The 26268-nt window shown below is 41.9% G+C and overlaps 1 protein-coding gene across 1 annotated transcript; it reads right to left on the reverse strand.

The window, feature by feature from the left end:
• Positions 1-4176: 4176 nt before the first annotated feature.
• Positions 4177-25701, reverse strand: amd1 (adenosylmethionine decarboxylase 1). The gene is made up of 9 exons (XM_074616111.1): positions 25356-25701; positions 18400-18486; positions 12105-12231; positions 11768-11870; positions 9141-9183; positions 7830-7974; positions 7630-7722; positions 7382-7537; positions 4177-7281 (listed from the first exon to the last, which is right to left on the reverse strand). The coding sequence occupies exons 1-9, from the start codon at positions 25466-25468 to the stop codon at positions 7138-7140; spliced, it is 1011 nt and encodes a 336-aa protein (XP_074472212.1). The 5' UTR covers positions 25469-25701; the 3' UTR covers positions 4177-7137.
• Positions 25702-26268: the final 567 nt, after the last annotated feature.

Genomic DNA, 26268 nt, shown 5'->3' on the forward strand with positions numbered 1-26268 from the left:
ACCCCTCGTGACTCGGCAGCCACATTGAGATCTGTTGAGGAAATACTAAGCATCGCCCTACACCGTGTATTTTGCAGTATGCTAGGCCAGGCTTTAGCCTTTAAACCAGCTTTTAAAGCATATAAGTAAAGATGAAGTATTTAGTTATTTGTGAAACCTAAACTAAAGTATAACTTCACAAGATGCTCCACGTTCCTCATTTTCACACAGGCGGCGCGCTACTCTAATTCCCCTCTAAAATAACACGTAAAATTACTACTTTATAATATTATGACTTTATTCTCGTAATATTACGATTTTTTTTTGTAAACTTATGACTTTATTCTCATAATACTACAACTTTTTTTCTCGATAACTTCTGACCTTATTCTTATAATATTATGACTTTTTTCTCGTAACATTACGACTTTATTCTCATAATATTACAACCTTTTTCTCGTAAACTTATGACTTTATTCTCATAATACAACTTTTTTTTCGTACATTTATGACTTTATTTTCATAATATTAAGATTTTTTTTCTCGTAAACTTCTGACTTTATTCTCGAAATCTCCGATTTTTCTTTTTTTCCCTCAATGTGGCCATAATATTCCGTTGTAGGCTTGCAGTACCTGTGAGGGTTCCTGGACAATAGTTTTCATTGTTTTGTGTCGTTAATTGATTTCCAATTATAAATATATACATACATTTGCATAAAGCAGCACATTTGTCCACTCCCATGTTGATAAGAGTATTAAGTACTTGACAAGTTAAGGTACATTTTGAACAGACAACAAAATGTGTGATTAATTTGCGATTAAACAGGATTAACTATGGACAATCATGCGATTAATCACGATTAAATATTGTAATGGAATGACAGCCCTTTTAATTACCTGTAAATAAGTGTTTTTTCCGTTTTATTTCCGCGTACATCCAATGATTTCTATAATGATATATGTCCGTACCACTCGGCTTACTTTTCTTTCAAATCGTGAAGGAACAAGAATGCTCAACACAGAGCAGACATGACAATTAAAACAGCTCATTAATCCGAGCTATGACATCAGAAAACTGCAGCTGGGCTATTTGTGGCATTTCCCCATTCTGTCAAGGACTGAGTTGTTTAGAAATGGTATAGTTTTGCAGTTGTCAGGGGCGACCATTTAACAAGAGACACAGAGATGCAGCCCAGATGCATGTCTTTTGAGCGGTGTCCAGAAACTACACATCAACAAGTAATGACTACACGTGCTGCAACATAATGACCGGCAAGATTCAAGAAGAGGTGCTCATCTTGTGGCAGACGTCTGATGAACACACAGTAGAATACACTAAACACACATGCACTAAAAGGATGAAAAGCTGTATGCAATGCAAGAACACAGAGTGGATTGTATGTGTATGATGTATGTAATAACATACAGAATATTACCTGTGCTTATGCTCTAAATACAAACTAATATAATCAAACCTGAAGAATATGCTCATTAGCATTTACAATAATTAGTACACATATAATTTCAGTGGAATAAGTCACAGGACCTTGGACATCTATGTTGTACTGCCACCTAGTGGTTAAAACATGACACTATCTGTGAGATGTTCTTTCAATTTTCTGGTTAATATCCACTGAGATTGTACACATTATCTTTGTTGTTCACATTAACACAACATTTTTTAAGTGAAGTCTATATGTCAAAATGTACCTTAAAGGGAGATTTGTCAAGTATTTAATACTCTTATCAACATGGGAGTGGACAAATATGCTGCTTTATGTAAATGTATGTATATATTTATTATTGGAAATCAATTAACAACACAAAACAATGACAAATATTGTCCAGAAACCCTCACAGGTACTGCATTTAGCATCAAAAATATGCTCAAATCATAACATGGCAAACTGCAGCCCAACAGGCAACAACAGCTGTCAGTGTGTCAGTGTGCTGACTTGACTATGACTTGCCCCCAAACTGCATGTGATTATCATAAAGTGGGCATGTCTGTAACTCCTAACATTACCACGATGTGTTCAAATGTAATCTTGTAAAATGCAGTTTTTGGTGAATAAATCCAGTTGTTTGAAGGAGATTTTATTGTCACAGTAATATAAAATAAATAATAGACCCGTAAATATGTATTTTTTATCTATTGATAATCTAAATGTAGGTCCCATTCTCCCACTTTAGGCTCTAGCTCCTCATTAGGGAGAATGGTATTTAAGATATTTAAGATATTTGGATGTTGGATGAATTTATCTGTATCGTTGTGATACATGTTGTATGTTGTAATACATGTACAGTATACGGATGTGGTCAATGATGAATAGTCACATAAAGCTATCTTTATATTTACTTCTACTTCTCTTTTTATTATTATATGATGTACAGTATGATTGTTTGCCCTGCCTACACGCAGCTTATTGCTCCTTCCCCATTTTTTCCAGTCTGTGCTGAACCAAACATTTGCTTGTTTGTGCTGCTTAAAGGGAAACCCTGATTAAAAAACATGATCAACAGTGAAGCAACAGAGGTTGACCTATCCTGACCTTTAGCCTGTAGTATGGTAAACTCTAAAAACACTGGATCCTACATCTCCCATAATGCAACTTGGTTTCATTACCAATTTCTCTCAAACCCCACAGCTCCAGTTTATAGAGAAAAACATATTTGCCCTTTTGTTACTGAATTAATGAGATTGTTATCTCAGAATTCTGAGAAAAGTTTCCATGGAAAAAACTGTTGGTTTTCTGGATTAGCCGGATAATTCAGAGGAACTGAAGATATTTAGCTTCTAGATAAACAAGATAGAACACATGATTCAGGGCCAAACTTTTGTTTCATATGTCAAAAAACTGAGTAAAGCTCTTTTGCCCTGTGGAGATACACATAAACACCTTCATATATTCCATCCTCCACGTTCATTGGATGATTCCACGTCGTCCTACTGACTGTGGTACACTGAACGTCATCAGAAACACGGCATCTCTGCAGCAGCAGTTGCATTGTGGGAAATGTAGATTCCAGCGTTTTTGAAATTTGATGCATACTAGTGACTAAGGCTGCGTCGAATAGTCAAAAAATGTCTTTTCCTGACCACTTCTCCTCGACCTCGATGGAAAACCTCGCGAGGTCAAGGAAAGGTGTGAAGGAGAGTTCATAAGGACTGAGGAAAAGACAACCGCGGTGCTCAGAGAATCTGACTGCACTTCACTCGGCTCAGTAATTATGCGACGGCGGATATTATTGACGTGGGTGTGCACTCGCTTTAAATGTTGCTGCTGCAAGTAATTGTGGGACGGCATTATCGCCATTCCTGTGGTTAAAGATGGTCCAATGCATAGGTGGCGGAATAGGAACTACACCGCCCTGCACGCTCATATGACATATCCGGTTCTGCCAGCTTTTATTATCTTCTAATACACCCATGGGCTGTACGCTGTAAGCCTGTACCGGGGTGGATGTATTAACGTCTCTGCTCCAAAGCAACCGACTATCGGCCAGTAGCTAGTAGTGCTAGTAGTATGATGTAAACAGAATTTAATGGAGTCGTAAGCTATTTACTAACACGCAGGGCAAAAGCACAGGACACAACCTCTTCTACATCCGTGGTCTGCGGTCTGTTGGACTCCACTTTGGATCCTTGACATGAAGAAGTTTGAGATTGATCTCAAAATCTGTGTGCTGAACTTCCATTTATGTCCATCGCTCACTTTTTGCTCCTCTCGGAAGCAGCCAGGCAAAAGGTTTAATAAATAAATAAGTATATAGTTATAATAGTATGTATATTTATAATATTTTATTGTTCAACACAGGCCATTTCAGTAGAGACATTAAATATGACAATAGAATAGAAATAATTGTTTTACTTTTGTACGGCACTTTGTAGGTGGACGATTTACTGGCGTCCGGTAGTCGCTTTCAGTCCAAAATGGCGGAGGCGTAACTCTGCCGCTGGATGCTGACGTTGCAATGGAACGATCAATTGACTTTCACTTCTAAGCGATATACGTTCTTTGCCGTAGTTCTCCGAGACGTTTGGAAAGGGAAGGGTGAGCAGAGGGCTAATTCAGTTGGTTGCAATCTGCAACTTCACCACTAGATGCCACTAAATCCCCACACACTGTCCCTTTAAAAGACAAATCTTTGTTCCTAAATGCCACAAAGCCTTCAAATAAAGAACACAACAGTTGCACAGATAAGTATCTTTTTTTTATTGAAGCATCAAGCTCGTAGCACAGATATATTTAGCACATCTTGACCATCCAAAGAACAGCAAAAGAAAGAATTAGAACAGCAAAGTTTCTCATTCAGTACATCCTGCGACTGCACCCTCTCTGACCCGGGGGGGGGGGGGGGGACGGCGGCTTCCACCCTGACTCGTCCTCTGGAGACGAGATCCACAGAGGACTAGTCAGAGTGGAAATAAAAGACATGATTTAGCTTTGAAAAAGGTCATCCCATAACTTCAGAACAAAAACGACAAAATAAACATCTGGACAAAAAAAAGGGGGAAGAGAGAGAAAAAAAGAAAAGAAAGAAGATTGGTCCGCAGCAAAAATACAAAATATTTTTTGTATAAAATTCTATTACCATTCAACTGCAAAAATGCATTTTGAGTTCACTGTATAAAAAAATAAAACAATAGCATAATGATCCACACCAACAAGGCTAAAATGTACTTCATCCAGGAACAGTTAGTGTTAAACTGCTTCGGTAGTTTTTGAACGGTTTAAAATGTGTGACCTTATAAGGACCTATTACAGTCATGGCAGATCACCTCAGTCATGTGACGGCGAGTTGAGAGAGCAGCTTATGTAAGAGCAGAGATTGCTCCTCAGGAAAAGAATGAAGCCACTCCAAAAAGCCACCGTAGACAAACTAGAGCGAAACTATTCCAACCGTCAACGTCACTGCTTCGTTCTTACATTAACTGCTCCGACTTCATCTACTGGTCCAACGGCGTTCATTAGGTGATGAATGCACTGCTATAGGTGCTGACGCTATCACCGCATAGAACAGGAACTTACTGCACCACAGGGCTGAAAGCAGGTTAAGACTCCCGCCGTGCCGATTCAAAAGGTCACACGTGCATTCTCTGGCAGGAGAAGCAGCGTGAACGCCGAAGTGAACGGCAAGGCAGAGAGGACCAACCCTTAGTTTAATAAATAAGAAACCTGCTTTCAGCTCTTTGTCCACAACTTGAAATAAGTTAATACGAGTTAACACGACCCCTAAAAAAAAAGGAAAAAAGAAAAAGTCCCCGCCTATCCAAAACATCAGGATACGCTTTCAGCTGGTAGAACGAGAGGAAGGTGAAGCACACGCTGACAGAAAGGAGGAAGAGACGGCGCTACACTACACTGTCAAGCAACACGGCACTAGTAGTCACATGCACCATAGTGTCACAGGATTTCTCCCCCTCAATCAACAAAAGGGAAAACAGAAAGAAAAAGAACTGCTAGGGGAGACACATTTTCGACCGATTCACTGCAGAAAAAAAAAAAAAATGTCTGGGCACAATAAATGTAATAAAATGGCAGTTTATGCGGCGGTTACATGTGGAATGATCCGGGATCACCCTGGCATGCTCAGACTGGTGGGGCCTCTATTGTGCGCTTACAGATTTCTGTATGGGGCGGAAAGAGACAGAGAGAGGATGGATATTATGTGGGAAAAAGAAAAATGCTTTGCTGGGCAACTGAGCAAAAAGTGTCTGATTCATTATTTCCCATTCAGAGCGGCCGCAGCCAGGAGGGCCGGCTTGTCATGTCACGGTTCTGGGGGCCAGCTGACAGTCTGGGGGGGGGGTGGGAGACCTGCTGCGAGGTGGACAAAGGCTGGTCGGCAGAGGGCATTGTGAGCTGTGTGAGTGAGAGGGGAGGGGGGTGCTCTACTGGAGGGGTACATTCAGCTACAAACCCGGTCCAGGCTTTTCTCTAGAGATGTGTACATTCGAAAGACGGGGGCGGGGGGGTGCTGCCTGTGCTACATTCAGTTTCCTTTTAACCACTTCATGTGAAAACTAGAGTGCTGTATATGACTGGAGGTGGGGTTGCGGGGGGGAGGTTAAGACCCAGAGGCTTCCTATAGATACAGCATGCTGTAAAGAAAAGCCTGGGTGAAACAAAGTGCGCATGTTCAACGTCTTAAATGATTCATACACATTTTCCAGGCGTGTAACTTTAAAAGGGAAACACTACGTGATTGTCGAAGTGATGGAGCGCGAGTGAGTGAATTAGTGAGTGAGTGAGGGAGTGAATGAATGAGTGAATGAACGAGTGAGTGAGTGAGTGAGTGAGTGAGTGAGTGAGTGAGTGAGTGAGTGAGTGAGTGAGTGAGTGAATGAATGGTGATGGGAGGGAGTCAGCTTCAGAGCCCAGCAGAGCAGACGGTCTTTAGCTTTAGTGCACTTTGACCAACAAGCTGCAAACCTTTTATCCAACGGTGCAACATTAAACAGCAAGTATGGCGTTCGTTTGGCAAAAACGACGACGCGACGACGATTAGAATGGCCGAAAGCTTACCGTGACATATACATTCAATTAGACTTCAGACAAAAAGGCTGGCCTTCTTTTTCGTACCATTTTTTTTAAAGTGCACTCAAAAATTGGTCGCGATTCATAAAAATAAATAGAAGAGCAAATTAGGTGGAGGATGGCATCGGTCGAATTTGAAATTTTGAAATGCGGGGGTTCAGTCTGAGCATGTCAGGGCCCTGGTCTAGTGCGGGCGGAAGCCTTGTCTGTGGGGGATGAGGGGGGAGACCTGCAGGAAGGGACCGTCGTACTGGGCACAGGTGGACAGCCTCGAAGAGAGCGTGTTTAATTCCTCTACATGCACTTCAAGATCACAGCAAGAGTGAGCTAGAATATCGAAACGGAGAGAAGAGCTTTCATGCAAGAGATCTAAGTCACAGGTACAACAATGCAAACAACTCAAACTGGAGGTTAAACTGGGGCTCGCGACCGCATCAGCACCGGGGGATTCTGAACGACGACAGCAGCAGAAGGGAGGGAGGAGGAGGAAGAGGAGGGAGGAGGAGGAGGAGGAGGAGGAGGAGGACAAGCTCTCTACTGGGAGGGGAAGCCGGCCGCTCGAGGCTTGCCCCGAGCGGCCGGCTTTCTTTTTACGCCTCTTCTTCATCCTCAACCCTCAGCTCTGCTGGTTCTGCTGGCGGCCCTTGGCGTAGCTGTTGAAGACAAAATTGTACTCGTTGAATTGAGCCAACTGGCGGTCGAGACGCTTGTAGCCCTCCAGTTTTTGGGCAGGAGAAAAGATGCTGCGACATTTGGAGCTCTGCAGGGGCAAAAAAGAAAAGAAAAAAAGAATTTACTCAGTGACAACTTTGATTAAAATCCCGCTGAATGAAAGCGAGGTTGTGTTTTTAAAAACATACCTGATTGACGAAAAGCGTAGTCACAAATTTTCCTGGCTTGAACACATCCACCACCTTACTGACCAGATCATCGTACGATGTCTGGGAGAGGTTGGTTTCGAAGCTGACGTAGGAGAACTCCGGCTCCGGGGTGATGTGGATGGTCCAGTAAGTTCCCTATAGGGAGGCAACAAGCAGAGCCGCATTACACAAATGTTTTAGTAGCTGACGCGTCAAAAGGTGACGGAACAAAAAGAGAAGACACTCACGTCAGTCTTCATTCCATTCATTGAGTATCCACAAGGGTTGAACATTGTGGCATCGATCACAGAACCTGGTATCAGGTCACAAATTCCACTCATCTGCAACAAGAAACGCAGAGAAGCCGTCTAAACTTGTTCCTGTAATGTTACTGGCGGGCGCGTGTGTGTACTAATGAACACACGTGTGATGGTGAGAATGTACTTACACGAGTGACATCACTTGCAGAAACACCATCTTTCATATAGAACTGGTCCATAATGGCTGGATCGAGGTCGCTCATCAGAACTTCCAGCGTCTGATCCGCATGCTTGTTCTCCCAGTACTCTGGTAAGTCCAGGGTAAACAGGTACCTGCGGGTCACACACAGAGAAAGGTTGTGTTATTAAAAGTCGGGTCCATTATTATTATTATTTTTTTTATATCATTCTTAAGCTTCCCAATGGTGTTCCTTATGTATTCAGATCTGAACATTCACGTTTTGGTCGAAGTACGCATGTTTTTTTTTGGAGGTAGGAACCTGACAAAATCAAAAATAAATGACTCAATAAATAAATATGTCATTAAATGTAGCAAAAATATATAAAAAAAATAAATGTAGTCATTAATTAATTGATAAAATGTGACAAACTGATCTTTTTTTTTTATTTGCTTCAAAATGTATTTATCTTTGTATTAATTCCCTTATTTATTTACTCTTCTGTTTAATTAATTCCCTTTTATTTATATTAATTTTTAAATTCATTTATTTATTTTTTTCATATAGATTTTAAATGTATTTATGCATTTATATATTTATGCAAATGAAGGGGCTAAAACTAATCCTCTAATACAGTCAGACAGTCCTTTCCGACGGGGAACTGAAGCTGTTATAACGCTCTCTTCAAAGCTGCCAGACTCCATTGACAAAAACAGTAATTTAACCTCACAGAACACGGGAGTATACCTACTGTACAACCCCACTTCAAAAATTCTGAACTAATCCTTTCAGTTATTCCCAAACTTAGCACCGCTAACGTTGACTCAGCTAGTGCTAACATTCACATTATTCAGAACCTTCGTTAGCCAACTGTGCTAACCTACGTCGCTGCTTTCTGCCAACGGAAAAGAGCGCAGATGGAGTCGACCTTTAAGCATCACTGTGTTTAATGAGGACAAGACGGCAAAGGAGGCTCTCAAAGAACTTTCATACCAGCACAAACACCCAGGAAACACTTTTGACCTTTTTGTTTTTACCTCTATCTAATGATTGCACGAGATACAGTCATGATCATGTTGCAATATCCTGCTGTGGCTGAAATTGTGCAATACCCTAGAAGACTAAAATCAGCTGCAGTCTTTGGCTTCCGTTTCATTTTCTAGTATTATTACTGATTTGGCGTTTTATTCAGAGAGAAAGGAGAATATTCCACTGATGTTCGCAGCACTGTGTGGACAACACATGAAGATTCAACCAGTACGGGAAATAGTGTGTGTATGTGTGAGTGTGAGTGTGAGTGTGTGTGTGTGTGTTGCTTACCAGCAGTCAGAGTTCAAACGTCCCATACAGTAGGCTGCACCATCTGGAAGAAGCAAAAACAAAAGGGAGGTTTTAGTTGTCTCTATGGTTACCGCTCACAAGACGCAATCTCAAATATGGAATTACTGCATCAGCTTTTCTTTCCTAGAGCACAAGGCTACTTCTTCAGCCAACGACAGATGTGCTCGAGGGTTGGACATCGAGAATAGCTTCCAAAATTCTAATTCCGAAAGGCATCATTAAGAAATTAAAATTTCGATTCTGCTTATCGATTCCTAAACTAACTAGGTTAGGTTGTACTAGGGCTGTCACGATACCAAAATTCTGACTTTGATACGATACCCTGCCTAAATATCTCGATACCACGGCAAAAATCTAAAACATCAGGAAAAGTAATGGAATAATAGATGACAGAATATAGAACTTAAAATTCTTTTTTATTAATCAAAAATGTATTAATTAAAATGGTATTTTATGATAACCCCTATACTTAAGTTTATGTGATTTCTTTGATAGTTAATTTTATATTTGCATTTATATTTGATAATGCACATATATATATTTTTTATTCTCAAATATAAAAAATAATTAATACAATAAAGTATTTCAGATTCTGATATCACATATTAAATAAGGTGTTTAATAAGGCTTTTTTTGTAAAACAGCGCCCCCGCCGACATACCAGTACTAGTTAAGGTGGAGAGTGGTACTGCAGCAAGGGAGACGGCCAAAACAAAAAATCACAAAACGATAATAAATTCAGATGAAGTTCTGCGAGAAGTTGATGAGAGAAAAGCTGCTGAAATCAGGAAGACACCACAGTAACTGTTAGAAAGAGCTGTGTTGTGTCAAAGTGGTGTGAAGAGAGAGAAGAGTGGCTCTCACTGGAATGTTTTTTCCTCTTCGTCCATTTCACGTTACAGAGACACACGGTAAAATAACCCCTTAAACACGTGCTCTTTGGTGGATTATGTGTTTGCAGAATGACAGGAGATGCTTGGACAGATTCAGAAAAGATGGTGAATCAAATGTTATCGGTACATTTGATCGGTATTTAGAGCCGCACTGTTCTTTCCTTGTTTTGTTTTTTAAGGGCGTTCTGCTGATAAGAGACACCAGCTCAGAGTGAGACTGTGCAGCCGGTGAGAGGTTCATGACCTGCTTTAATCTTCTTTTCAGCTCCACTTGTTGACTCCATCCTTCTGGTTGAAGGAAACTACAGTTTATTTTCTGACCGCTCGCTCCACCAGCAGCAAAGTTATAACTTCCTGCTCTCGCGGGATCCCGATCCTAACGGCGTCCTCTAAAGCAAAGCGCTGCATGCCCACATGGCCCTCCGGTTGTACATTGACGCAACTCGTATTAAAACACTGTCATTATTAAAGTATCGGTACTAATAAAAAGGGGTATCGTAGTGTTTTTAATGGCAGGGTATCGCGATACCTTTCTTGTGTTGGTATACCGTGCAACACTAGGCTGTATGCCATGGACCGCGGATTGCCGCCACCTGTTTGCTGTCAGCGCCGCCACCTTCTTTCTCTCGCTCAACACACACTACAGCAGCTCTCAGCAGCTTCTCACCCACTCCTATGTTTTCCTCCAAGACACCAATGAATGTTCTTTTGCGTTTTGACTCCTATGTTGTATATATTGACCGCTTATTTCTAATATGAAGTGAACAGACTGCCAGTCTCTGCAGGACTGTGAGACAGAGCCAAGTCTCAGACAGTAGAGCAGACGTAGTAACAGAACTCATGAAGCAAAATTACTTGAATAAAACTATTATTCTATTTTTTTTTCACATTGATTTACAAATCGATACAGCATAGTATCGCGATATTTTGCGTGGCAATATTGTATTGATACACGGACGTCAAGGATCAATCTTTTATTAAATAAACTATTGACCTCTTAACACTCCGCTGGTCCACCGGCGGGCCCGGCGGACGCTATTCTGTCTTTCAGAGGTCGTAGCGGGCTCAGTCTTAAAGCTAGAGTGAAGATATCTGAACTGGTAAATGAAACTCAAAAATCAAAGGAATTGATTGGTACCAGCCGTATCATGTTAGCTTGTTGGGAAGGAGGCTAAATAACGCTGCAAAGTTAGGCTAAATTTTGGTGAGGAAAAACTGGCATGGTCATTTTAAAGGGGTCCCTTGACCTCTGACCTTAAGATATGTGAATGAAAACTGTATGATATTAGATAAAACAGATGTTGACAAACTGCAGAATTTGCGGTTGAAAAAAGGTAATAAATCACAATATATCTTATGGCAATACTTTAAATGATAATAAGATGGTATCGTGGGGTCTCTGATTGTATTGTATTTAATGGTCTGACGTATGTTGGACTCTGTGTCCTTCAGCAAGTTCCAAAAACTTAGTTTGAAGTGAATTGTGAATATAAATGAATATAAATTGTGTAGTCTAAAAGTAAAAAACAAACAATCGTGACCCGTTTTGAACCCCCTCAAAGAATCTGAATCAAGAATGGTTCAAATCCAACCGATACCCAGCCCCACTGGAGGCTTTGTACCGTTCCGGTTTCTTTAAAATAAGTTTTCAGGAGGGAACAATGGGACCGACGTAAAGGCAGGCTGCTGTTCAGACCCTATAATGTTACATACTTGGGAAAATCTGGCTGAGAAAGTCCACTTCCTCCTGGAAGTTTCGATGAGGGAACTCTTGATGGGTTGGCTTCATAAAGTTCTTGCGGGAGTAGAAGAAATTCTGCAAAAAACAGAAAGCACAGGAAAATGAGAGAGCTTGCAGGCCTCAGGCAAATCAACTGTGTTGACATGACAATACAGTACTCAGTGCAGCGCTTAAACACAGACATTGTGAAATTGAGAGCAGCGAAAACAGTTTATACATTCAAACATACATAATAGCTACAGAAATTACAGGGTGTTGTATTTCATAATGAGGCTTGTTTTTAACTCCAGTGCCGTGTGTGCGTCTTACCTCGATGGCATCAAAACCGCAGTACTCCCTGGCGAGTTCCAGCAGAGGCACCAGTGCTTGCAGTAAGAGGGTGGTTCCGCATGTCTTCAAAATGAAACGTCTCTTGGAGACAAACATGCTACTCTCACTGTGGAGGCAAAAGAAGCACAGAGAGGTGTGTGAAACATCTGTACTCACTATAATACAAGTGATTATTCCACTCACGTACTGCTTTTATCACTGCAGGTCCATTGATCTTACAGAATAGATCTAATCCAAGAACAGGCACAAACTGATTTGGGAGCTCGGCAGGCAACATTTGTTCTGTTGTTGGACATTTATCTTTCCTCCCTTAGCACCAACATTTTCAAGATTAGGAGTTAAGGAGAGACACTACTACTGATCAGATTTTGAGATTTTGGGCTATTTTGCTTCCATAACATGTCTTCTTTCAGACTAGCAGACAGAACACATCCAAAAGACACATTTAGGTGTTTATTTTACTACTTTGTGTCTCTAGATTTCTCCTGAATTCACCAACAGTTAGTATTAGATAATGCCTCATTTGCATATTTAAACATTACATTTTCAGAAAATCATACAAAATAATAAATCAACTGGGAAGTTTCATGGTGATATCTATAATGGTGTGTTCACAACAAAGACCGAAGCGAAATTTTTGCACGGAGCGATTACATACAAAGTCAATGCAAAGAGGCGAATACCCAGAGCTACCATAGTACATCATATCTGTACAGACTGGACCAAACGCTGTATATAAACCAGACTGTCTATGGTAGAAACAACAACGTCGCTGCCGTATTTATGCCTAGATGACTTTATGTTGAGTGTTGATGGAGCAGCTGCATAGTCTGTCACTGATCCATCCAAACTCCATTCAGAAAACAAGCAATTTAAAAGTTGTTTACTTGTCGTCTTGCAGACAGACCTGATAAAGCATGAATTCAGACTTTTTACAAATCTGCATCATTATGTAGTTATTTCAGCATCCTTTTGATCCGTTTATTGCAATTAAATCACAGCACAATCTGTTTATTTTGGGTTCATACCGCAGTAGCGACATGTGGCTTGCCAGATACAGTCAGTGCAATGGCACTTTATGTGAATACAGCTCTTCGCTGGGTGATGTTATGAAGTCAGACACGACGGCGTTTGGTTTTCTGACATATCTGGGACTTCTACAACATGTACAAAGCAGCAACAGTGGTTACTTCTTCCATGGTCGATGGTGGCGGAAAGAAAAGTTGTTGGTATCTATGGAGACAAGCTCCTTCTCTCCGGCGCGTCTAGCGCGAATGGACACAAATGATACCGGCGGTCCCAACTTGCGCGAGTGAAGCAAGGCGAAAATTCGCTTCGCTATTGGTGTGAACACAGCATTAGTTAATTTTACAATCCATATCTTTAAAGGCCATTTTTTCCCTCAGACTAGCAGTTGCATCCACCAAACTTTCCAGTTTCATGCCTATCTATATTCTGAAGGTTTTCACAGAGGGGTTTGTTCTGATAGTGTTGTCATGATACTGGAATTTCCAACTTTGATACAATACCTTGAAAAATATCAATATTCGATACCTCGGGGAAAAATTGACAACATTGAGGGCATAACATTTTAGATTTTTCATTACAAGACAAATAGTAGTGTGTGTGTAAACTCAAGAGATAAGAGGAAGAGAGAGCAGAAAGTGCAGCTACTTCAAAAAATGCGTTTTGAAACCGTTTCAAATATTCAGAATCTATATGTATCGAAACATAGTGAAACTGGATTCCTTTTATGGCTGTTACAGTATTTTCTGATTTATGGGGTGATAGAGATATCCAAAATTCAATTTGAAAAGACCTTTGACCCTAAAGACCTTCACACACGTTTTTTGAATGTTGTTTTTGTGCGAACAAAGTCGATTTTTCGGAGGTTTCGCACCGCGAATAAAAGGAATCAACTAATCACATTGAGCGGAACAGACAAATTCAAAACGTACAATATAGTGTACAACAACACGGAGGCTCCGTAGTCTAAATTAAGACGGCAAACTTCATTACTCCGTTTAACCTTGACAGAGGCAGGTAGACCAAATCAACTTCCTTTCATACCTTTCACAATAAAAGCTTTTGACATATACACTGTAACTGTTTACCAGAGGCAAATTCACTGAGCATTTCACTAGAAGGAAACTAAAATAGCTTCCAGTAGTCTAGGTTATACAACAGTTTTAGCTCAGACAGACTGCCAGACGCTGCTCTGGGTCAGTAGGATCACGGTAGTTGGTCCTCTGCCTGAGAGGATCTATTCAAACCTTTTAATGAACAAGTTTTGCAAATGTCGCAAACTTGCATCACTGCCGATGTGAATAGTTTTCATGCAAAATATTCACAGGTTGAGTATTTTGCATTTTTGTGTTGTTTAACCGTCACGCCTCCGGAGTGTAAATGCTTTTATATGTCAACAAAATGAAACAAGCCCCTGGCTTTATTCAATGTTTAGATTGCTCTTCTGGAAATGTATGCAAAATAGCACATATTTACAAAGATAATGGCTCGTTTGACCAATTGAAACAGATTTCTTTATGGCTGTTGACAGTATTTTCTGATTTATGGAGCGATAAAAAGAGATATCCAAACTTCCCTCTGTAAAAACCTTTTGACTAACATGTCAACAAAATGAAACAAGAATTTTGAACCTGGCTTTATCCAATGTTCACATTTCTGTTCTGGGAATGTATGACACATATCTAATAAGATAATGGCTCAATTGCATACCTAAAGATGACACATAATTGTCTTAATGTGAGTCATCAAATGGGGAATTTTAATGGTGCAATCTAACAGGTATTAACAGTGAATGGGATATACATCACTTGTACACATAGATGTCAGCCAGAGTAGCTAAACTAAAATTCCTGGGAAATGTGTTTCAACTTGCCACACAGAGGCTTTAACCACATGGCAGCAGTAATTACAGGGGAGGCATGCTTTGAATGCATTGGTAGACAACATGCTTGTATAATGTGGGACATCCCACCCATCTCATACCAATGTGGGTTTAAAGAAATGACCGTCAAGTATTTGTTTATACTACTTCCCCCCTGGTTATGAGTCGTTCGTTGTATACTGCCTGCAGTGCAGTCTGTATTTAGACGTGACGCATAACTAGTTGTTTTGACTGCGATAACAACCGAGATCTAGGCCCGTCACTAGGGATGCACCGATAGATAGCAATACCTGCGGGGCTTTGGCCGATACAGAGTACAGACCGTTTACATTGCTCTTTTACCTTTGTAAAATAAAAAGTACCAAATAAATACTTACATGTATTGAATTGTAATTAAAATATAAACCAGCAACTTCGTAAACAATCTGTGAAAAACTTTTTAATGGAGCAACAAATTGGTCAAAACTTAAACAGGAATTAAAATACCAGTATATAGATATACATAGAATTAAAATGAATAGATCGACTCTGTTGTCACCGATACCCGAATCCAGTTATTTGAGTCAGTATCGGCCAGATTTCTTGTCCTTTTTATTTTTTTTTGGGCCATTTTATGCCACTGATGTGATGATATAATAGCATAATAATGCAAGTACACCCTTTCAAAGAGCAATCAACTTTTAATTCTTAAGAATCTTAAGACATTGGAATGTGGAAAAGAAATATTAAAATATTTTAAATAAATAAAACTTAAATAAAATAAAACTACACAACCAGAACAATAAATAAAGCGGACTCTCTGGCTCTGTTAACAAAAAGTGCCCTTAAATAAATATTGAACATTTGGCACAGGGGTAAAGAGAGTCATAGAAAAACACCCATTAGCCTCGACGTTATCTTCACTTCACCTGAGGCCTGTACTACGAAGCGAGTTCAACATACCCAGGATATCTTCTCGTTATCTGGCTGAACTAACCCCTAACAACCGAGATCCCGCTAAACGGTCCTACGACGGTGGTTATCAACTCGGTAAATCAACCCGGGGTTTCTCAGTCTGGCTCTGAGCATCTGACCAATCACAGACAAGGACACGTCTACTGACTTGCACACAGACAGGCAGAGCGGCACATTATACAAAGGAAGAGCAAACTATATTAGACAAATACGAAGAAGTTAAACACTTAATCCAGGCTAAAAGTAACACAGTTGAAGCTGCCAAATGCCGGAAGGACAGCTGGCAAAAAGAAAAAAACTCCCGATGTGTGAATGCGTAAACTAACAGTCTTATTCATTTAACGGAACACTCAAAAGTCAGATATAGTCGTCTAGATGGGGCAGTAGTATATAAATAGCTATTAGAAGTGTTATGGATAAGTTTATCACACTTCATTACGCCCTTGTGTGACGTGTGACTATTTCAGCCTTCTTTCAGCTGCGTCCCCGTCTCCGGCAGTGTGAAACAGACTTGAGAGCAAGTAAAAAAATAAATATGAAAAACATAATTCAAAGCGGTAAACACCCCCAGCATAAATCCAGCTGCTTCCTGCATTTATCAGTTTAAAATGTTGTTGTTTTTAGTCTGGATTATGACCGTAACTTCTTCGTATTTGTGTAATATTATCATACAATCTGAGCTCTGATTGGTCAGTAGGTGGTACTTTTAAACAAGTTGATCTCTTATCTGGAACATAGCCTGCTCCGGAGCAGGTTAGCTGTTCAGCATCATGGCGATCTACCCCGGTAAGAAGTGACCCACCTTCGTAGGACTGAAAACCCTGAAGGGTTAACCCTTAAGTAGGGCGGCTGTGGCTCAGAGGGTAGAGCAGGTTGTCCACCAATCGGAAGGTCGGTGGTTCGATCCCCGGCTGCTCCGGGTCACATGTCGATGTGTCCTTGAGCAAGACACTTAACCCCAAAATTGCTCCCGGAGGCATAGCCATCGGTGTGTGAATGAGTATTTAGATTAAATCCTGATGGGCAAAGTTGGCACCTTAGTAGCCTCTGCCATCAGTGTATGAATGTGTGTGTGAATGGGTGAATACTGACATGTAGTGTAAAGCGCTTTGAGTGGTCGGAAGACTAGAAAAGCGCTATATAAGTCCAAGTCCATTTACCATTTAAGTTACCTCACTAACCGCAAATCCTGCTTTGTAGTACAGGTATCTGGTGTGTGTGTGTCTGAGCCCCGCCCACGGTGAAACACAGCAAGTAGACGTAGGGGGAAGCAAACCGTGTGTCAGTATAGTTTTCTTTCTGTTCATTCAATTCTGTTTGAACACGCTCCGGCGCTGCGCCCAAGTCTCCTAATAGTAGACAAACCCTGCTGTTTATTCTGACATCATGTTGGCTAAAATGCTGGTGACATTCCTCTGTAAACAAACAGACATGTAGACACAACAGGCAATATCAAGGTCAGCTAAAATGATCTAGGTCATAGGTCGATAGCGTAATTATCGTGACGCGCGTAGTGAAATCGCTTTCCGGTGGCAACGGCAATTTGTTTTACCTGTCAGACTTGTTTGATTCTTTCAAATGATTACGGAAGAATGCATCTTGCTTGTGTCGAGTGCTGATAACTCTGGTGTCATAGCCCGACTCCAGGTCTATACTGAGTACGGCTGTCAATCGATTGCAATATTTAATTGCGATTAAGCGCATGATTGTCCATAGTTAATCGTTCAAAATGTACCTTAAAAAGGAAGATTTGTCAAGTACTTAATACTCTTATCAACATGGGAGTGGACAAATATGCTGCTTTTATGCAAATGTATGTATATATGTATTATTGGAAATCAATTAACAACACAAAACATTGACAGATATTGTTCAGAAACCCTCACAGGTACTGCATTTAGCATAAATCATAACATGGCAAACTGCAGCCCAACAGGCAACAACAGCTGTCAGTGTTTTGTCTTGACTATGATTTGCCCCCAAACTGCATGCGATTATCATAAAGTGGTCATGTCTGTATCAGTTTCTCCTCACCAAAATTTAGCACAAGTTTGGAGGGTTATTTAACCTCCTTCTTGACAAGCTAGTATGACATGGTTGGTACCAATTTGTGCCATAAAAATAGCAAGTTGCATTAATGCGCTGAAGAAATTAGTGGCGTTAACGCGTTATTATTGTGTTAACTTTGACAGCCCTGTGCCCAATCAACCCTTTGTTTAGATAGTGTAGTCCTTGAAATTGTACCCTTGTTGTTACATCCCCTTTGGATACAATGAAGGCTGATGTAATGTACGACTGCCTCGTCACCTGAGAGACTGTGCTGTAAATGGCAAGAGGCTTACAGGTGACCGCTGTCTAATCCTGCGTACTAGGAAAACAGTAGGACATAAACAGTAAAGACCCAGCACTCACCTGAGTATATAAGCTTCCTGCTTGTCAGACTTTGTCACACTTATGATCAAACAATGCACATTCTCCAAAAGTTTGTCCCACTCAAACCTAAAAAAAAGAAGAGAAATGGGGGGGAGAAAAAGCAACAATTAGCACTTTGACATTCATTTACCACATTTTATTGACACTGGTGGTAATGGAAGACAATCCCACTAACCGCCACATAACGGAAAATAAGTGGAGTTGTTTTGACCATGTCTTGAGAGCACACCCTCCTCTACAGTAATGTCACAACAGGGAGGGAGGGATTAGGGTGCTAGGGGAAATATCAGGAAACATACGAGCGGTAATCTGGAATGGATGTGGAATAGACCCGTCTTTGGATTTGGGGTTTGTTTGGATGTTGGACCCAGTTCATCGTTCCTGAGCAAACTGAAAATCACAGGCGGGGGGACAGGCAACACAGCCAGCGCTCACAGACAGCTGCTGTGCAAATGCAGCTGCGTCACATTCTCATCACAACCTCAGAAGGGCAGCCTGGAAACACAGCGCAGCCCGGGCCGACAGAGAGAGAGAGAGAGCGAGAGAGAGAGAGAGACTGGGACGCTCAATGGAGAATCTACCAGCAGCAAACGATGCATAGTTCACCCTCAGAGACAGACAGTCTTTTCTGGGGGAACACTGAACGAGAAATGTGCCTCGGTGACTCGCTAGCCTGTCAGCAGATCCTCTTAACAGGCAGCGACAGCTCTGGTCAGGAAGCAGGTCTGAACAGAAAGACATTTACTCGCTGACTAGTTACATCCACCCGTTCTATGCATTTACATTTGCATATAAATAAAGAGGAAATTACAGAAACAAAAGCTAGATATCACAAATAGTTTTCACACATGGCTTTGGTGGACACCTCAGCATACCACTAGAGAACATGCATCTGCCAAATCTTACCGCCACTCACGCTTATATTAGCCTCCACTCCACCAGAAATACCAAAATATAGGCAGAAAATAAAAATAACAATTCTCTGGGGGCTTCAGTTAACCAGGTGGTCCATGACCTGGACACTACTATTGTCCAGGTCTACTACTTTGGGGCTGGCTGTGCTCCTTGAGCATGATACTTGACCCCAAATTGCTCCTAAAGTCATCAGTGTGTGAATGAGGATTTAGATTAGATCCTGATGAGCAGGTTGACTCCTTGTATGGCAGCCTCTGCCATCAGTGTGTGAATGTTGACATAAAGCACCTTGAGTGGTCGGAAGACTAGAAAGGAGCTATATAAAATGCACGTCCATTTACTACAGAACCACAACTCCCCACGTTAACTGTGGCTTGGGACTCTTGTTACATGCCACCCCTGCTTCATCTCCATAACAACCCAACACAAATGCTGCATTTAAGTAACACCCATATCATGTTAAAGATGGGAAGCACCAACGAAATGATCAAAGTTGCGGTTGTTAATCATAAAAATCTTGCCACGTCACTTTGAGCATATTTGACAGAAATAAACAGTAATAGGCCTCTAGACATTTGATTTAGTCTTGTCTGTCATTCGGATGAAACCACTGACATATCCTGAATTGCTGGTGACATGTAATCAGTCTGGCTCATAGACTGTATATAAAAGATGGATGTCACATATCCACTTCCTCCCACTGTAAAAAAAGTGAAGCCAAAATATCCTGGATACGGGACATTGAGATTTTGACGTTATTTGGAGGCTCACCCGCACGAGCCAATCACGGCCGCAACTTGTTAGCGTGAGAGCCATCTAGCTGCTACGTCAGTGACACGGTAGCAGTTTGGCTAGAAAGACACAACAACTCACCATAATACCTCTATAACTACATTTATGATCAAACTGACGATTGTTCTATTACACAAACTCGTGATGGTTATGGAAAGTTAAAGTAATATGATGTCACATCCCATTTTTATAGCATCATATAACTAATTAAAACCAAACTTATCAGAAAAATGAACACCTGAACATACATCAGCGATGTACTACCTAAAATGACAGAAACTATCTTTGGGAAAATTTGGTGTGCACTTTTACTTTTGGCCCATGTCCCATTGCAATTGAGAAGTTAGGACATATTTTTACAACTGACATTTGTTATTACAGAGGGAGTAAAGTACTGAAAAAAGGTACCGTTGGGTACCGAATTCCAAATGAACATTCGGTTCAGATGTGAACAGTACCCAACCCTACTGGTGAGGCATCTCATAATGATAAAAGGCACACACACACTAACCACCAACCAACCTTTAGGAACACCTCATACAGATGATCGAGGGACAAAACTATGCGTCATTGCTACAAAATGTCTTCTACATAAATAAACCCCACACTGCCTGCATGGTGTAGACCTCCAAATCTAATTTCCCACAAAGAAAGACAATACAATAATCAAGTCATACAGCAGGCTAAAAGCAAAAGCTAGCTCTATAGTCCCACACCATCTTACTTTATGACCATGGCCACCATGTTGAAAGATTAGAAAGTGAGCCTTTGGAATTTTTGAACATTGTAGTATTACATTAAAGGAGATTCATCATGAAATCCCACTGTTTTAGTGCTTATGCACATCCATTTGGGTATCTGGAGTGTCTACCAACCCACAAGCTGTGAAATAAGACAATGTCTACATCAGAAAACATGTGATTCATCAAGCCAATCAGATTTGGCTCCCCTTTAGGTTTTTAACAGTACACCAGTATCACAGTATACCACGGTATCGCACATTTGTATCTGTTTAAAATGCACCTTAAAAAGGGAGATTTGTCAAGTATTTAATACTCTTATCAACATGGGAGTGGGCAAATATGCTGCTTTATGCAAACGTCTGTGTATATTTATCATTGGAAATCAATAAACAACATGAAACAATGACAAATATTGTCCAGAAACCCTCACAGGTACTGCATTTAGCATAAGAAATATGCTCAAATCATAACATGGCAAACTGCAGCCCAACAGGCAACAACAGCTGTCAGTGTGTCAGTGTGCTGACTTGACTATGACTTGCCCCAAACTGCATGTGATTCATCATTCATCATAAAGTGGGCATGTCTGTAAAGGGGAGACTCATGGGTACCCATAAGACCCATTTACATATCTGGAGGTCAGAGGTCAAGGGAACCCTTTTAAAATGACCATGACAGTTTTTCCTCTGCAAAATTTAGCGCGAGTTGGAGCATTATTTAGCCTCCTTCACGACAAGCTAGATACAACGGCACCGATACCACTGTACGGTGGTGCACCCGACTCCGCTGGGCGGGGATCCCACCTCAGTCGGCGTGCACTGGCCCTCACTTTCATTGCGCCATGGGGTTTTGCTTGCACCCTCTGACTCGCGCGTGCGTTAGACTCCTTGGTCCGTGTTTCAAGACGGGTCGGGTGGGTTGCTGACATCGGCGTAGACCCTGGCGCCTTTTACGTGGGCCGAGGCCCGATCCGGCGGCACGACGTGGTCGGGGCGCACTGAGGACAGTCCGCCCCAGTCGACAGTCGCACCGGGAGCAGGGGGCGGGCCCCGGCGGGGAGAGAGGGCGCAGCGAGCCCTTTGTCCACGGTGCGGCGAGGTCCGGGCGGGGAGCGCTGTAAAGCTGCGGCCGCGAGCCACCGTCGCCCCAAGGCGACCTGCAGCCGGTCGCGGCGCACCGCCTCGTATGCGGGACTCCCCAGCTCGCCGTGTGTCGCTCACACCCTCCAGCTGGCTGTTAACGAGGGTCTTTTGGCACAGAGAAGTACTCATATCAGTACTGGGTGTGGCGAGTACCCAAATGTAAGTACTTGTACTTGGTCTGAAAAAAAGTGGTATCTGTGCATCCCTACGTGATACCATGAAACTGTGATATTTTCTGAGATGGTTATCGTACCATGAAAAGCCATTACAACCCTATTTCCTATGTCACACGCAGGCTCATTAGAATATACCGCCACTAGTAGAAGAAGATAGGGCTGCCAGCGGACTGCCACCGAGCAGTTGGGGGTTTAGTGCCTTGCTCAAGGGCCCAGGAGGCAAACTGGCTACCAGTCCGCACTCCGTACTTGGTCCCATGCAGGGACTTGAACCGGTGACCCTCCAATTCCAAAGCCAAGGCCCTATACAGGCCCCTCGAGAAACCCAAAATACAAGTATGAACCTGAAAATGGGCCTGAGATGTCCCCTTTAAGTCCCCTACAGCTCAACATTTAGCACCATTCATTATAGCATGTATGTTGTGCTACCATTAGCATGGTATCATGTTTTTATTATGGCCATTACAACTACATTACAGGCTAAGAATTGTAAACTTACAATTAGATTAAGCAGAATTAAGCACAATACTGTGCCAGACTGATCAGAATTACAGAACCCTCAAGCATTTGACCTCTACTGGTTAAAATGCGTTTTCATGGTACACATTTGCCAGTGAAAAATGTACCAGTCAAAGCTTAACCTTTAGTACAGCCAATTCTGCGTAAATTACACATTTTTTGCCCTTATCGTGCATTTCATCTGTTGAACTAACTTAACGGGCTGTCCCTTTATACAAACAAGGATAAACCCCACATGTATGTACTCTTGTTTTTTTCTCTCTCTTGATGACATCAGAGCTGTTGCCACATGCCAGCTTCCCAGCTTCATACCAGAGGGACAACGTTACTGGAGACCTGGGTCAGCTCTCGTTTCAGTGTGAAATGTACACCACAGGCTATTTCTGGTGGCTCAGCAGGATCAGATGTTCCTCAAAGAAAGGGTGGTCTCTAGGAAAGGACCCCCCTAAAACACTACCAGAGAGTTTCATCCAAGAGACGGGGGGGGGGGGGGGGGGAGACACACACACACATGGCTTAGCGAGATGACAGATTCATGAAAGAGAGAGGGACTGTAGCCACATTTTTGAAGTGTGTAGATGTGATAGCATTAACTGGCCTTGAGGAGTAGTTGCTTGACAATCCCCAGAAGCAGACTGCCCTGAGGAAGGACGGCGGAGGTAATGTGAGCGAGCTCCACATTTGTGAATCAGATGCCCTTGTGGACTTATTTGGACATTGGCTGACATCCAGCGAGCCTGATCCACTGACAGTGTCCCTCTGAGCCGGTAATCTGCCCTCTGGCTGTAAATTAATGCCGGTCCTCATTCACCCGAACGGCAACACACTTTTCTTAAACTGACCTCTGTGATCTGGTTAATGACCACAAAAGTCAGTCATACACAGCGAGAGCAGATTTAGCCTTGAACCTTGCCACAGGCCATTCACTTAGTAAAACAGCACTGCGATAACAGGTAGTGTCAACCAGTTTTAAAACCCTAAACCATTTAGACTGGGCAGAAAATGTAGGTGTACTGGTTTTTAAACCAGCAAAGAGAGGATTGTGCTGTGGGAGGTGGGGGTAGATGATTTCTAACCAGCTGTTGATGTTGTAAATTATTCTGTGAACACTATTGTTAACACCCCTCCAGTTGCTCGACTGTCACACTGAAGAATCAACACCAGTCCCGGCCAAACTACCTCAGTGGGAATCAAACAGTGACACGGCTCACGTAAATAATTTCAATCTATTCACTTATGGGTGACTTTGTTCTACTTGGCACAAGCTCCTCAGTGTTTGACTCACAGCAACAAATGTCAACAGCCTTTTTATCCATTCACATTCTCTGACTGTCCTATCACTCACACCAGACATGCCCTTTTCTTTGAAAGCAGCCAAGGCCCTAAGCATATCCCAGTAGGGAGAACCTGTAACCAATCAGAGCAACTGGGAGGAGTGTGACAACATGGCTGGAAACGTGACCGGAACAAGGACTACATGCAATTCCAGTGTAACCTCCAGCATGTTTTATCTTATCATCATAATAGCATCACCTTTCCCCATCATCGGTCACGGGATCACAACCCCCATAACACCGACACAGACTCCCTGGCTCACTCAGTGTCTCTGTAAATCACGGTGATCATGTACATTTTGACGCATCCACGCTCTCTTAATTTGTAAAACAAATCCCAGAAACTAACATGTGAGTGATCTGTGACTAGCCTGCGTGTTCCTGTTGGAGGCAACACGCGGTGACGACGAGGCGACCACATGCTTGACATCTTCAGAGCGAGGCCCCCCCTCGTTGTTGAATGACGCAGAAAAAAATATAACCTCCCCATTAACAGCAAAACAAACACACAACGCATTTATTTAAGCAAAGCCCGCTGGGCTACGTAAACCAAGCAGTATAGTACATGTATAGTAGTATTTGTGTTAGCTCTCTGGTGTAATGTAATTAAACGACGTCCCGACACCAATGCGGGGGCAATAAAACACTGCGCACCGATAAGGTGAAATAAAAGACAATAAAAGAGACCCAGCCAGCCTCATGTAGGCACCAAAATGAGCCCACTAATGAAGCTAACATTAGGGCCTTGTTTAGTGAGTTGGAGAGCAGCAGCAGCAGACGGCTGGCTGTGTGTGTACGTTTACTCTCCCAGGGACGAGCTAACGCTAGCTAACTGTTAGCTATAAACGGGTTGCCAGGTTACTGTCAAGAACACGTCTTTTGTAACCATAGAGATATATATAACGCTCTCCATAAACAGGTGAGTTGACCACGCTAAAAACGTTAACTGCCATGTAACTCCTCGGTGAAGAATGAATGACTCAGCTCGGTAGAGGAGCTGGTAAAAGGGGGAGGTGGCCATTTTTCAGAGTGGCTGTGTTAGCTATAGCTCTCTCAGCTATGGTAGTGGGCTCTGGTGACATGAATGTGGCTCCCTGACAAGCTAACTAGCTAGCCTAGCAGGGGACGAACTAGGGGTTATACAGAATAAATGGTTTCTGTATATAATAACATGTTATCACGTTAAACTGGTAACGTGTTTGCGCAATGAAGTGCGGGAACGAAGCCAAGCATGTGGCCGGTATCTCAGTTTCCATATGCTGCTGCTGCTGAGGGCTGAGAAGAAGACACCTGAGACATTCAGAGGACACAAACCTTGGGATGGTCCGGAGGTCCCCGGTTCCTTTGGTCTCGTCCTGCCGAGAGAACCAAACCTCCAACAGCTTCTCGGTCCCCTCGAAGAAATGTGCACCGTTATCTTCCATCATGAGACAACCAGACACCCAACAACAAAATATTTAAACTTCTCGGTTGTAAAACGGTTTTACAACTTGTGTGATTGATTCCTTCTTCTTGATCCGTTATAATTTATTGAGGTACAGTCCTTTTAAGCAATCCAGGTGTTAATTTTCTTGAGTTACCGTCTTCCCTTTTGCAGAGAATACCGTTAGCGAGTGCTAGCTAATATCGCCGGCCATACTGTGTAAAGCACTGAATGGAGACGGCGCGGAGAATTTATGTGCTAGCAGCGGTGACGTCAGAATTGCGTTGAGCCAATCAGGTCGCAGGGCTCTGGCTTGTGAGATGCGATTGGTTCAGAGCCCTGTCACTCAACTGTACGAACAGGGGTTTCCTCACGTGACGTTATATTCTTTTACAGCCTGATGAAGCATGCCATAGATCTGTACAAACACACTGGAAGACAGTAGACCAAATTACATTTTTGAAGGATATTATAATTATATCTCAGTAATTGATGTGCATTTAAGTCCCTATTTGAAAACTTTTTTAGCTATATATCGCATACATACAGTACTATATTTTAATGCTCAGATATGTTTAGGCCAATTTCCATGTAAACAAGGGCTTCTCTGATTTATGTCTTGCTTGTGTACATATGAATTACATGTTTGAATATTCTATTCCTGCTATGTACCGTTGTAATGCATTCATTATTGTTTGAAATAGTCCCTATTTGAAAATGTGGGACTATTTAGTCAAGTCAAATTTATTTCTATAGCACATTTAAAACAACATGAGCTGACCAAAATACTTTAGGCAGAATAAA

Source organism: Sebastes fasciatus, chromosome 18, assembly GCF_043250625.1.
Source record: "Sebastes fasciatus isolate fSebFas1 chromosome 18, fSebFas1.pri, whole genome shotgun sequence".
Taxonomy (NCBI): domain Eukaryota; kingdom Metazoa; phylum Chordata; class Actinopteri; order Perciformes; family Sebastidae; genus Sebastes; species Sebastes fasciatus.